Below are 15,981 nucleotides of genomic sequence, written 5' to 3'. Positions count from 1 at the left end.
TTATTATTATATTAGTGAGGTGTTTATAAACTTATTTTTATTTATCTGTTATTATTATTATCACTTTTATTAGTGAAATGTTTATAAGTTAGTTTTTAGTGATTGAGATTGAGTTAAATTTGAATTTGAATTTCTTACAATAGTCGTTTCTTATTTCAATGTTAAGGAAAGTAAAAACTAAAAGTATGAATGGTTGCATGAAGATGGAACACATGAGGCTGTTCCATGAAGTGATTTTGTGATTACCAGGGTAGCTTTGCGGGACAACTCTTCTAAGTATTATATTAAGGATTGCATAAGTAACTTTACGAAAGGGTTGACAATAACTTCTGGAAATCTTTCTCTTCTGTCCACCTTTTTTGATGTTTGATCTGCTTCTTATTTTAGCCAATCCAAATGCACTCTTATTTTAGTATACCTTTTCTTTGTTCTTCCTATTTTCTTCTTTTATAGTATGCATGTTTTTGAGCTCATTGTTGTTGAAGTAATTGCTTTATTTCAATTATAGAGTATCGAACTTTTGAAACAATGTTGTGATGTTTTAAGTTAGAATCCCTGAATGAGAAAACATCTGGGGTGGTGCACATGTTTAAGCTATATGTAAATTTATAGGTTTGTGTAAGCATTTTATATTTGTCCAACACTTACCATTCTTTTGTTAATTACTTATGGTGATTTTCTCAAAACCAGATGATGGAAAAGAACAATCGTGATGCTTTAAAAGCTCACAAAATCAAAAAAGTTAATAAATTTTCTTTCTTATCCTTAATTCTATGTTTCTTTTTTTAAGATTTGTAGTGATGTGGTTCTTTCATTTAGGAATGTATAAAAAAACAAGATGAATTCATTACTCTTGAACAAACATGATCATTTCTAAAAGCATTTGTTAGCTTGGTATTAAGAAAACCTAGATATTATATCAGATTAAATATTCACAACAAATTTATAAATGCTTACAGTGGGTAAACAATTTTATTGAATGGAAACTGAAAACAACCAACACAAACCCAAAAAAACATTCCTTACACAAGACACACATCTGGTTTCTGAGATAAAACACTCAACAATCATCATAAAAGATATAACTGAAACATAACTAAAAGGAAACCATTAACTACTTAAAAAAAATTACCCTAAGCTAACTCTCCTATCCATCCTTTTTGTCATGTTTAGTTTCAACTTCAACTCCTCGAGGAGGGTTATTTTGAAGCATAAGCAAGCATCTTTCGGCCTCTTCCACCTCCTTCAAGGCCTCTTCAACACGATCCTCTTCAGAAAACTGCAAAGCACTAAGCGAATGACTCTGTGCCATATTCCTATAATTCACCCTTTCTTCTTCACTGGTAGGTTTCATGCTCTCATTCTTTGGTGCCATATCTTTATCGCTTAATTTTAAATAAATGATTCTCTTTTTCAATTTTCATTTTGAATTTAAACATAAAAAAACAACATAATCATATTATTTGCATAAGGAATAAAATGTCATTAATATTAGTTTTGAATTTAAACATACCTGATTGGCAAATTATTTATTATTAAAGTTATTCATTTTATTATTAATTATTGATCTATGAATATAATTTTATAACATAATTATAGATATTATTTTATAAATATAATTATAAATATTATGAAGTTTTCTAAAGTGATATATATATATATATATATATATATTTATTTATTTATAATTTTATGATAATCTTATTTTAATTGTAAATTAATTGACAATGAATAAAATAGAGAAAAAATGGTCTTGGTTGTAATATATTTCAAAAAACAAAAATTATATAATATCTAAGACATTGATTATGATTATTTTCAAAAACTTTGTCAATTTCTAGAATCATATATTTCTCTTTTAAAAGAAATTAACGCAGTAAATTATAGTATAATACTAAGATATTATTTTTAATTATCATAAGAATATTGTTTAAAGATTACCATAATATTGATTCAAATTATTACCATATTAAAAAACTATACATTCATCTAGAAATCAATATTTCAAAAATATTTCAAAAATATTTTTAGTGATGTGTCTTTTGTTGTGAGGAGTATAAAAAGTAAAGAAGGATGAAGATATGAATAAAAATCTTGATCTTTTGAACTAAATTAAAGTTTGAAAATTATATATATATATATATATATATATATATATATATAAATTTATTTTTTTTTCTTTTTTTATCTACCAATAATTATCATTCTTTTATTTTTCTTTATTTTTTAGTTTTAGTGCGTGTTGAGACAGATATATATTAAAAAGATAAGTTATGTATCACAATTGTTATATATAATTATAACTATATGCTCAATTCCATTTTTATTTGTCTTTGTTAAGCTTCTGCACCTTTTTTTGTTTTTATTTACTTTGGATTGTTAAAACAAAAATTGTATTAGACCTATAGTAACTTAAAATTTCTATCACTAGTAATTTATATTTAAATTTATCCAATTAATATTATTTATATAATCTGAAAACAATCATTGAATTTAAATAATAATAATAATTATAATAATAATAATAGTAATAATAATAATATTAAATAAATAATAAATAATAGTAATAAAAACACGAATTGTTTTTATTTTCTTATAGAATAAAAGTTCTGTGGATATACTTTAATGTTTTATTGCTGATAACGATCTATCAAATTAATTTAGTATAAAAGGGATGAAAAATAAGAAATAATGGTTTTTTTGTTTTTCAAATATAAAAATAGCATAGTTTTGTAGGCGAGACTTAACAGAACTATTTGCATGCCACATTTTTTGTTACTAAAGTTGGAATCGTACGCAACATAGAAGGGTTGCCGTTGTTTTGTGAAGAAGTTGTGTGCTATAAAAGGGATGAACTCACGAACCAATATACCACAAGCCGAACAGTTATCTCTCCTTCTCTACTCTAACTGGCACAGGCTTGTCAAGGTCTTTGTTGGGTTGAGATCTCCCAAGACCTTGGACAAAGCTTGCCACAAAAAACCAAAAAAAAGGAAAAACATCAACAAAGGAAAACAATAAACATGAGAGGAAGTGGTGCAAAGGTTGTCTTCACCCTGTTGGTCACTCTGGCCATCACCATCCCATGCCTTGAGGCTGGCATTGCTAAATACGACGACTTTCTCAAAGCTCAAGCTAAAGAAGCCCGCGAAATCGCTATCGAGTCCTATGTGCCAACTCCTGAATTAGTCACCGGTGAGCTCAATCACCATGTTCATCTTGCCATCAAAAACAGCACAAGGAGGGGACTGAATGCGGCCATGAACCCTATTGGAGGGCGCTGTGACAGCACCAACCCCATTGACAATTGCTGGAGGTGCAACAAAGACTGGGCTAAAGACAGGTACCGCTTGGCCAGATGCGGAAAAGGGTTCGGAAGACGCGCAGTGGGAGGGCTCGGTGGACCCATTTACGTTGTCACCGATAACTCCGATGAGGACATGGTCAACCCTAAGCCAGGAACCCTCCGATATGCCGTCACNCAAAAGGGTCCACTTTGGATCATCTTCGAACGCAGCATGATCATNANTCTGAAGCAGGAGCTTCTCATTTCCTCCGACAAGACCATCGACGGTCGTGGTGCCAACGTTCTGATCAGTGACGGTGGTGGCCTCACCGTTCAGTTCGTGAACAACGTCATCATCCACGGCATTCGCATTAAGAACATTGTGCCTAAGGAGGGTGGCATGATCAGGGACTCCTACAACCANGTTGGACTGAGAACGAGGAGTGATGGTGATGCGATCTCCCTCTTCGGAGCCTCCAACGTGTGGATCGATCATGTTTCTCTCTCTAACGCTGCCGATGGACTGATCGATGTGATCCAAGGCTCCACAGCCATCACCATCTCCAANTGCCACATGACCAGACACAACGATGTGATGTTGTTTGGTGCGACTGACTCGTACACTGAGGACAAGATCATGCAGATAACAGTGGCATTCAACCATTTCGGGCAAGGACTGATCCAGAGGATGCCAAGGTGCAGATGGGGATTCTTCCACGTTCTTAACAACGATTACACTCACTGGATGATGTACGCCATTGGTGGAAGCGCAGGGCCAACTATTCTTAGCCAAGGAAACCGTTTCATTGCTCCCAACAACGACGCTGCAAAGGAGATCACACACAGAGATTATGCTACACCTGACGTCTGGAAAAACTGGCAGTGGCAATCCGACATGGACCTTCTGATGAACGGTGCCACTTTCAACACTTCAGGTGCTCCCATCAAGATGACACACAAGAAGGGTCTGATCATGAAGCCAAGAGATGGAACTCATGTCAGCAGACTCACACGCCATGCTGGCGCTCTCAACTGCTTTGTTGGCTTGCCTTGCTAGGAATAGATATACGTATATGTATGTACGTGTGTGTTGAGTTTTTCTTTGTTATGCTTTCTGAGACATCACACAAGATGTATGGTTTGTGCGCTTTTTGTTGGAGGATGAGTAGAGTTGAGTCTGAGTAGCATTACATTGATTCTTTGCATGATTTTTTTATGCTGTCCTCTATGGAAGCTTATAAAATACAGTTATGTCGGTGATTTAAAATTGTTTTTCATATATTTGAAAACATACACACAGATAAATAAGTCAGACAAAATCCAAAGGAGAACACAATTTCTATGTTGACTTGAAGATACCCACCAGGCGTTTATTAATATTTTAAACAAGCGTGGGCCATTTGAGTTGTACTTTGAAGGGTAATTAAATCTAAAGTAAGGGATAAATACTGTTAGGTTTCTTCCTTAATTCATGGCTATGGAAACTCCCCATACAAACTAGAGAAAGAGATAGATAATTGAATTTTCAACCATTTTTTCATTTATACGAATGGTTATATATACTCGTTATAAGAAACAATCATATCACAATTGAATACAATTAAAGGGTCCTCCTGATTTGGTGGGTAAAAAAATCTACAAAACCAAAAACAATCTATCAAAATCTATAACTAAATTATTCTGGTGCAATGAAAAACGTGACCTTGACATTTCCAGAACATGGTGATAGAGAGAGATTCTATGGAAGGTAATCCTTCAAATGGGTTACTGTGGTAGTAATCCTTTTGGACCTTGCATTATTCAAATAGCCTATAGTTTGCTTGCTAACAATCATTTCTGGAAAAATCATCTTGTCTTCAAGGTGATAATCAGAACTAAGTTGTGCTCACTCTTCCCAACCAGTATCATCGGATGATAGTTCGAACCATTGAACAAGGACTATTTTGGTTGGGAAATCTGTTGAATTATCTACGAGAGTATCCAAAATTGCCAGAGGGTGAATTATTGGTTGAAGGCCTCCAAAGGAAGTGGAGTGGGGTCCGAGACAAGGCCATGATGACGTTTCAGCAATGAACAATGGAAGATCAGATGAATTTTGGACTCAGGTGGTAAATCCAATTGATAAGCAACCCTATCAATTCGAGCAAAGGATTTTGTAAGTTCCATTAAACCTTTTGGAAAGTTTGTAATAAGTGGAACCAGAAAGAGACTGTTGCTGATATGGTCTGAGACGGACATAAACCAAATCACCTACCTCATAAGACATATCACATCATTTGAGATCAACATAATGCTTCATAGTGGCTTGGACTTTAAGTAGTTTTCTCTGCAATTGTGCTAATAGGGTTTGGCGTGACGCCAACAATGTATCGACTGATGAACCCAATAAGTAATGGGGAATGGATGGAGCTGACTTGCCGTAAATGATATGGAAAGGAGAGTACCCCGTGGAAGAGTGAGTAGAAGTGTTATAAGATCATTCCGCCAAAGCTAAATACTTAGACCACTGAGAGGAATTGGAGTGGATGAAAGAATGAAGGTATTACTCCAAGACCCGGTTAAAAACCTTTGTTTGTCCGTTCCTTTTTGGGTATGTGTTCATACGAAGTCGAGTACCACATAAGCGAAATAATTCGCGTCAAAATTTATTGATAAAAATAAGGTCGCGATCAGATACAATACTGCGTGGTATGCCATGACAATTGTAGATAATAGCAAGGAATAAATGAGTCACCTTAGAAGCATAATATTGTTGTAGCAAAGGGCCCAAGTGAACTCTTTTAGAAAAGCGGTCTACAACAACCAAAATAACTGTGAAGCCTTGGGAAGATGGTAAGCCAGTTATAAACTCAAGGGATAAATCTTCCCCTCAACTCTCAAAACCATAAATTTTAGAACATAACGGCAAAAGGAAAAAGGAGCATAAGGTAGAGAATTCTAGAGAAGTGATTTGTAGAAGATGATATGTTTAAAATAATGTAACTCGTTTATAACAAAACTTTTTATAAATAAATCATTTAATATTAAAATAACCGAGTCTCGCTATTTTTGGACTACCACCACTTCTAAAATACTATTTTATGGTATTTTACATAATTTATAAAATAAAAATATGTGTTTTTGAAATAAGTAGTTTGGAAAAATTAATTATTTAAAAGTATACGTAATTCATCTTATTAAGATGAGCTTATTAGAGAAACACATTTTAAGAAAATTATTTATTTTAATAAATTATTATTATTTTAACGAACTAATTAACTTGGATGTAATTATTGAAATATTATTATTATATTTATTTATTTTATTATTGCTTAGGATATGTATTTTTGAATATATATATATATATATATATATATATATATATATATATATATATATATAAAGAGAGTGAAAAAAACAATAAAATAAAGTAATATTTACAAAAAGTTAATGTAATTTAAAAAAAATTAAAATATGTGTTTTTGAAATAAGTAGTTTTGAAAACTTAATTATTTATACGTAATTCATCCTTATTAAGAGAAGCTTATTAGAGAAATACATTAAAAATATAAAATATTTATTTTAATAAAATCTAGCGTTTGTTGATTTTTATTATTATTTTAACAACCTAATTAAATTGGATGTAATTATTGAAATATTATTATTATATTCATTTATTTTATTATTAATTAGGAGATGTATTATTGTGTGTGACCTGGACTATATGTACCTTCTAGGTACTTATATAAATTAAAAGGTGGGAAATTCAATAAATCAATGTTCATAATTCATTTTTCCATAGTGATTTGGTTGAAGAGGTCTACATAAAAGTTTCTCTAGGTTTTCAAAACTCTAACTTCAGTTTGTAGGTTGAAAAAATCATTATACATCTTAAAATAAGTTTCTCGTTTTTGGTTTGCTAAGTTACATACGACATTGAAGCAGCATGACTTTGTTTAGTGGTATTCAATTACTTAGTATTTATATTGCACAAGAGAAAAATACATCTCAATGTGTTAGGTACGTGAATGACTTAATTATTGTAGAAAATGATATTTCAACTATAAATATGTTTAAAGCATATTTAAGTTATTGTTTTCTTTTAAAGGACCTAGCAGTCTTAAAATATTTTTTTGGAATTGGAGATAGATCCGAAGGGTTTATCTGTCAAAGAAAGTATGTATTAGAAATCATTAAAGACAAATGTTTATTAGGTGTCAAGTCCGTGAATTTTCGAATGGAGCAACATCATAAGATCCAAAACCTATTGAAGATTGATTGGATGATTAATCAATTTGTTTGGGATTAGACCACATTTTATCTCAATTTATGTAAAATCATCATAAAGAGCTTTGAGAGACACTCTTAAGGGTAGATATTTGAAGAAACATTTAGGACAAGGTATTTTTCTACAATCTGATATTAAATTGGAACTACAAGGATGGTGTGATTAAGATTGAGCGAGTTACACTTACAAGATGTTCTTTCACTGGTTGGGTGGTGCTTCTTAGTTATTCTCCAATATCTTGAAAAACTAAGAAACAATCAACCCATCTACAACAAAACAAAACATAGCCACCTCCTTTTGCAATAATTATACCAAAAAGCCTTAACAACACATCGCATAGGTGATGAAACCCTTATTTTTATCCCACTTTTGAAATATTTAAGGATAGATTGAATTCATGTTTTTAGACATAGACACCAATTAGAATATGAAATAATTGTCTTTGATATTTTATTTCTCAACCATGTCCAAGCTTTTAACCGTGCTATCTCAAAAATTTCCTCATCATTCCTTCGCCTGTTTCTAAATTTAATGGAATTCCTATGTTCTCATATACTTTTAATCCTAATCATCCACATCGCCTTCCAAAACTTATTTCCTTTTATATTCAAATCAAACATATAAAATTGATCAAAATGCTGTAAAGTTTGGCTATGTTGTGTTGTTAATACTCCAAACCATTTAAGCAAAGATTACAAGCAAAGTTAGATATCATACTTTCAAAGAAAATATGAACAAATTCTTCATATGCACCACACAAGGCGCATAAATTGCAAGAAAATTGCATTCCTTTCATTTTGTTCATAATGAAGTAACAACTCACACCATTTGTCTTTAATATGTGTTTTTCTTACCAAAGTATATTTTTATAAAACTTTTGGAAAAAATACAATTTCAGTTACTTTTGTACAAGTTAGGCATTCAAGATATATATTTTAACTTGAAGGAATATTGAGATATTATTCTTATTGTTATTTATTTTATTATTAATAAGGAGATATATTGTTTGAACACTTCTTGAGGTTGATTTTTAGGAGTGATATTTTATCCTTTAATTGGTTAAGTGTAGACACATACTTGTGATTTATGAATACTTAAAAAATAACAACTAAACAATTATCGAGAGCATGGAACTTTTTTGTATTTGAACTAGAAAACAAATATATACAGATTATTGATTAAAAAACATATCTTAGCCTAGCCTATTTATCAATATAATTATGAACATCACTGGACGAACCTAATTATAGATATTATTCAATAGACATAATAATTATTATTATGAATATTATTTTACAAACATGATTATATTTTATGAACATTATATATTTATATTACTTTGATAATGAAAGAAATGAATGTAATTACGAATTTTAATTATTATGAAAAAGATAAAAAAAAATTATCATTATAAACAGTTTCTTAGAAGTTATGGAAAATAAAAGAAAAGAAAATTGATTAGAAAAGATAAGAATTTGCATGATAAAAAAAAGGTTAAAAACAATACATAAAAATGTTATCTAAATCAATTCGTATTATATAGATTACAAAATATAAATCAAGAAAACTGAAAATTACTTATTTGTAATATTATAAGAAAACAAATATATATTAAAAAGATAAATTATGTATCCCAATTGTAATAGATAATTATAATTATATGGTCGATTTCATTTTTATTTGTCTGTGTATTAAGCTGCTACTTCTCATTTTGTTTTTATATACTTTGGATGGCTGAAACTATTTATCTGTTACTGAAAAAAAAAATGATATTGGACATATAGTAACTTTAAAATTTTATCACTAATAATTAATATTTAAATTTATTCCACTAATATTATTTATCTAATCTAAAAACCATCATTAAATAAAATAATAATAATAATAATAATAATAACAAGAATTATTTTTACCTTCTTATAAAATAAGTTCTCTATGTATATTTTAATGTTTTAATATGGTTGATAAGAATAGATTAAATTAATTAGTATAAAAGGGGTAAAAAAACAAGAAATAATAGTTTATTGTTTTTAAAATATAAAAATAGCATAGTTTTGTAGGTGAGACTTAACAGAACTATTTGCATGCCACATTTTTTGTTGCTAAAGTTAGAAAAATACGCAACAAAGAAGGGTTACCGTTGTTTTGTGAAGAAGTTGGGTGCTATAAAAGGGATGAACTCACGAACCAATATGCCACAAGCCAAACAACATTCTCCTTCCCTACTCTAACTGGTACAGGCTTGCCAAGGTCTTTGAGATCTTCCAAGACCTTGGACAACCTTGCCACACAAAACCAAAAAAAAAAAAACAGAGGAAAACAAAAAACATGGGAGGAAGTGATGCAAAGGTTGTCTTCACCCTGTTGGTCACTCTGGCCATCACCATCCCATGCCTTGAGGCTGGCATTGCTAAATACGACGACTTTCTCAAAGCTCAAGCTAAAGAAGCCCGCGAAATCGCTATCGAGTCCTATGTGCCAACTCCTGAATTAGTCACCGGTGAGCTCAATCACCATGTTCATCTTGCCATCAAAAACAGCACAAGGAGGGGACTGAATGCGGCCATGAACCCTATTGGAGGGCGCTGTGACAGCACCAACCCCATTGACAATTGCTGGAGGTGCAACAAAGACTGGGCTAAAGACAGGTACCGCTTGGCCAGATGCGGAAAAGGGTTCGGAAGACGCGCAGTGGGAGGGCTCGGTGGACCCATTTACGTTGTCACCGATAACTCCGATGAGGACATGGTCAACCCTAAGCCAGGAACCCTCCGATATGCCGTCACGCAAAAGGGTCCACTTTGGATCATCTTCGAACGCAGCATGATCATCAATCTGAAGCAGGAGCTTCTCATTTCCTCCGACAAGACCATCGACGGTCGTGGTGCCAACGTTCTGATCAGTGACGGTGGTGGCCTCACCGTTCAGTTCGTGAACAACGTCATCATCCACGGCATTCGCATTAAGAACATTGTGCCTAAGGAGGGTGGCATGATCAGGGACTCCTACAACCANGTTGGACTGAGAACGAGGAGTGATGGTGATGCGATCTCCCTCTTCGGAGCCTCCAACGTGTGGATCGATCATGTTTCTCTCTCTAACGCTGCCGATGGACTGATCGATGTGATCCAAGGCTCCACAGCCATCACCATCTCCAANTGCCACATGACCAGACACAACGATGTGATGTTGTTTGGTGCGACNGACTCGTACACTGAGGACAAGATCATGCAGATAACAGTGGCATTCAACCATTTCGGGCAAGGACTGATCCAGAGGATGCCAAGGTGCAGATGGGGATTCTTCCACGTTCTTAACAACGATTACACTCACTGGATGATGTACGCCATTGGTGGAAGCGCAGGGCCAACTATTCTTAGCCAAGGAAACCGTTTCATTGCTCCCAACAACGACGCTGCAAAGGAGATCACACACAGAGATTATGCCACACCAGACGTCTGGAAAAACTGGCAGTGGCAATCAGACATGGACCTTCTGATGAACGGTGCCACTTTCAACACTTCAGGTGCTCCGATCAAGATGACACACAAGAAGGGTCTGATCATGAAGCCAAGAGATGGAACTCATGTCAGCAGACTCACACGCCATGCTGGCGCTCTCAACTGCTTCGTTGGCTTGCCTTGCTAGGAATAGATATATACACACATGTGTATGTATATACGTACGTGTGTGTGTCCAGTTTTTCTTTGTTATGACATCAAATACGATGTATGGTTTGTGCGGTTTTAGTTGGAGGATGAGTAGACTTGAGTGTTCTGCAACAGGCAGTGTTGTTTGAGCTTGTGAGAGAGAATAAAGGTTCAAACTGCAAGAAATAAAGTTCCAAGTTACTTGTCACCTTTTTGGGGATTCATTTGTAACTTTTGTCCTCTCTTGTTCATCAATGGACCGCTAACAACTTTTTTATAAAAACTTTGTGACAACGTTCACATTCATATATGTTATTATTTTGGTGAGTTTAAATTTATTTTTTTAAAAAAAAATATTTAAAACAAATTAAATACAAGTTATCACGTGTATATTATCAAAATATTGTAAAAAACATAGACTAAAAGAGTTCGTCCGTTTAAATCTAATTTAAAAAAAAAATATTTAAAAGAAGACTAATCATAAATAATCACGTGTTGTAAAAAATTATGAAACAAAAATTATTTTTTCTTTTTAATTCAATCCTCTTGCTTGATATAATCATATCTACTATTATATGCATGTCATACACTAGTATATGTTAGCTTCTTCAATTTATAATACTAGTTCAAGATTAAAATATATAAAAAAATATCTTCTTTGCTAATTAAAAGATAATTAATTTATTGGAGTGTAATGCCAAGAATTAACATATAACATAATCTCCATTATATAAAAAGATAATAGGTAGTTAAAAAAGTTATATTAATTTCACCAAATATTTTTACAATTGGCTACATGTGGAAAATTATATCAAAAAAGTGAAACTTCATAAATTTCTAATAAATAAAAATGATTTTGGGTAGTATTACTATAGTTTTTTGTGAATTATTTAAAGAGACTTTTATTATATAAGGTTTGAAATGTAAACTTAATAAATTAATTCACCGTAAATACGAGGAAGGAATAAGTAAAAGTGATTCCAGCTTAGAGTTTCAAGTAATCTCACTAACAAACTTCAAAGAGGTAAGGATTAACGAAAAGCAAGTTTGATTAAGAAGAATAGCAGAAAATGTACTATCACTTCATAAATCATTTTTAAGAATTTACACGGGTTAACAAAATCCTTAAATAATGATCAGTAATTAAAAATAACTAGTCATAATTATTAATTTATATATTAATTTGTAGAATAAAAATTATCAATAATTTTTATTATGAATAAAAAATTATAATTACTTTCTAATTAAAAAATTTATATTTTGAATGAGTATTTAAATTGGTCACTCTACCAGTAATTACCAATGTTTTAGTCATAAAAAATGGTCTTTAAATAGATTTCTAATTAAAAAATTAGTCTCAAAATATATTTTTATTACTAAAATTTATCATTATTTAAGAATTTTGTGCTAGTAAGACTAATATTTAAAGTTTTATATAAATATATTTTTTTACCCTTTTCAATAATTAATTATCTATAGAACAGAAGTAAATTTATCAATCAGGGTATAGAAAAACATTAAATGGAGAACTTAAGAAAGTTAAACCAAAATATTAATTGATATGGATTGCAATTTCTCAAAATTCATTCTCGATTCGAATTTTTGAAAAATTTCAAATCTTGTATTTATAAAATCTCACTTTTATTAGATTAATACTCCTAAAATAAAATCCCACATAATTATTACTTAAAAATAGATAATTCAATATCTAGAAGAATATATATATTATAGTTATCCAATTAATAGTGCAAAGTTTTTATCGTTGGCATAATAATAAATGAGTGATAATAATATAGTAATCAAGGAAAATTTTTAATAATGATTTTACAAATGATCATTACATGTGTAAATTGAAAAACAACGATAATTTATAGAGGAATCATTGTCATATATTTTTTCATAGAGAAACCATAATTTTATAATTTAGGAGATGTATAACGACATTATGTTGTTATATATCTCTTGAGGGTTAATAAGTTAACCTTTTCACTTGTTTGCGTATGCACAATATTTTCTTCCTAGTTTTCATTGTTGATGCATAGTGTTTTTCAATTACTCTTGATTGCTTTTGAAGTTTTTTTAGATTATTTCGTCGTTGATGTTGGTCATCGTTCTTAGAGTGTCCTTCCCTATTCGATGCAAAAAGTTGTAAGTTTTTGCTAAGTCAACTCCCTAAGTTGACTCATAGGTGGTGCCTTTTGTCTTTGGTCAACATTCACCTAGACCACCTTAGGAAGTAAGGCAATGAATTGACCGGTTCTCCTTTGGTGGAGAGTAGTGGCCAAGTGTCCTCCTCCTAATGGACAAGATTTTCTAGTAGTGGCTATGTGTCATTCTACTAATGGAGAGGATTTTCCCATAGTAGTGACCGTACATGTTCTCCTCCTAGTGGAAATGATTTTAGCCTCATTATCCAAGTTAGCAAAGTTGAGATTTTTAAGGTTTTTCTTCTACAATTTGGAGACACCTTAAGCCTATAAATAAAGGTGTCTTCCCCATGTAAATTTACCTTGAGATTAGTATTGTTATACTATAAAATTATTGTGTCATCATACCTATCTTTAAAGTCATGGCTAGAGCATCCCATATGGTCTTCTCTAGCCACCTTCCTTGAGAATTGGCCTAACATCTCTTAAGAGCTATCAAACACCATCATACCTTCACTCTAACATCAAAACCAAGAACCATTAGCCTCTAAATTCCATTACTTCCACACATCACATCTTTATTGTTTCATCTTACCAAGCTTGAGGAGGAGACTATAAAAGATTGAGAAGAAAAAAGAATAAACTAACTTAACAATAATGTACATTGTTTATATAGATTTGTTTCATATATACTTATTCTTTTTAGACGATCGATTAAACAAATACAATGACTTTATATCAAATTCAAGATTTTGTTATATTATATAACTTTTATCAATACAATTTTAGTTACATCAAAATTAACAATTTTCAAAATTAACAATATAATCAAGTCTATCCTCTGTACATTTATCCATTTTAACTTCACATGTGTATTCATAAAAAGCTCTTACTTAATGTACAATATAGATACTCGACACCAAGAGCACATCTTTATCTATTTTGATTATGTTAGTGCAAAGTACCAAAATAGACAAATTTGGTTATGTCCTTACCCGATCCAATAGACATACTAAAGAACACGGTCCAACAAGAATCATTTAGTCTCTTCATTTTGAAACAACCCAAACCTACATCTATTGGGACAATATCCACATATAATAACTAATCTCAATACTTTGATATTATGATTATTATTTATGACGATGTATCATTATGTTATTATTAACTACACTTAAGGTAAGTATTATTTCAATAATAACATAGGTCCATGGTCTATGTTGATCCTATAAATACAACTAATACTTGCAAAGGAATACTTACTTAATAATTATCCATACTCACAACTATATTCATAAAAATCTAAACTCTCTTATTGGCTTGGCTCAAGTGTCAGAGAGTGTTATAAAATCTCTTAGTCCTAATAAAAACACTTAAAACCACAATTTCTTTTTTCTTTTTACCTCAATTTCAATTAGTCACATTATCCAAATCCTACCAATAACACCCATGTGATAAATTTTAAGATAAAAAAAAGTTGTTCCTTGAAATAGGATAATGAACTAAGAGTTAGATAAACCAACAAAAATGGGTTTTATATACACCATGTAAACAATACAAATAATTACACAAAAAAAAATGAATATTATATGTTGAAAAAAAGAAGAAAAAATTCCCACCACAGAACTGAGAATCTCATTTGCCCTCTACGTGACCCTTATTTGGTAAAAATATTAGATATAAAATGAAGCATGAAGCAAGTAGAATATGTATGTCCCTACATGACACCCAATTGGAAAACATTTAAAAGGGTTATTAAATATTGTTCTCCTCTTACATGACATTTTATGCAAACTTCATTCCAAAAATTACAAAAGTCTTCTTCATCTTTGGGAAAATCATTGTTGTCTTCTTAAGATTCTTTCTTATCTCTAGTGTCCATCAACTTCTTCTTCCTTAATTTTTTTTTTTTTGAACTCAAGAACTCAATTGTTAAATAACGTTGCACCACAACACAATTTACTTTTTTTTTTGTTCTTATTATGTGTGTGCCAATTAACTAGGACAAGTAGATGTATGTGGTGGAATCATTATGTGGAACATGGATTGAGGTGGATTTTTTTGCACCACTTAACACCTTCATTAATATTTCCCTGCCAACTGAAAAAACTATAAGGGTTAAAATTAGTATGACTTTATAAATAAAATAATAATACTTTGACAATATTTTTTTACAATATTTTAAAATCATTTACGTATTATTATTTGATTGGTTCATATTGGTGTTTATGATTATTTATTATTGATTGTGGAGTAATTTTGGGCCAATCACAGGATAACACGTAAATGATATTAAAATATTATCAAAGTATCATTGTCCTTATAAATATTAAGAAAATTAAATTACCATGATTAAGAAAATAATTAAATAAAAAGTTATGTGAAATCGATATATAAAGAAGTTATGATTATTTTCTTTTTAAAATAAAGAGGTTTTTTTTTTTATTAGCTGCAAACAAAAAATATCTCTTAAAAAAAGTGATGCAAAAATAAATCAAAGTTTCTAACTTTTAAGCTTTTAAATATGGAAAGGAATGTTATTTTGTGGTTTGATGAATCTCCCAAAGCCTAAATATATTGGAAAAAGAGAAAATAAAAAAATAGGCAAAGAAAAAGAAGGCAAAGCCTTGC

At 31.1% G+C, this 15,981-nt stretch overlaps 2 protein-coding genes across 2 annotated transcripts; both read left to right on the top strand.

Moving 5' to 3' along the window:
• Window positions 1-2,889: 2,889 nt before the first annotated feature.
• LOC106766854 (pectate lyase-like) lies at window positions 2,890-11,461 on the top strand. The gene is made up of 2 exons (XM_014651627.2): window positions 2,890-4,355; window positions 11,214-11,461. The coding sequence occupies exon 1, from the start codon at window positions 3,024-3,026 to the stop codon at window positions 4,341-4,343; it is 1,320 nt and encodes a 439-aa protein (XP_014507113.1). The 5' UTR covers window positions 2,890-3,023; the 3' UTR covers window positions 4,344-4,355; window positions 11,214-11,461.
• On the top strand, window positions 9,767-11,222 carry LOC106765724 (pectate lyase). The gene has a single exon (XM_014650433.2). The coding sequence runs from the start codon at window positions 9,882-9,884 to the stop codon at window positions 11,199-11,201; it is 1,320 nt and encodes a 439-aa protein (XP_014505919.1). The 5' UTR covers window positions 9,767-9,881; the 3' UTR covers window positions 11,202-11,222.
• Window positions 11,462-15,981: the final 4,520 nt, after the last annotated feature.

The sequence above is a fragment of the Vigna radiata genome, chromosome 1, assembly GCF_000741045.1.
Source record: "Vigna radiata var. radiata cultivar VC1973A chromosome 1, Vradiata_ver6, whole genome shotgun sequence".
Classification (NCBI taxonomy): domain Eukaryota; kingdom Viridiplantae; phylum Streptophyta; class Magnoliopsida; order Fabales; family Fabaceae; genus Vigna; species Vigna radiata.
This window is presented reverse-complemented; position numbering and strand designations above follow the sequence as displayed.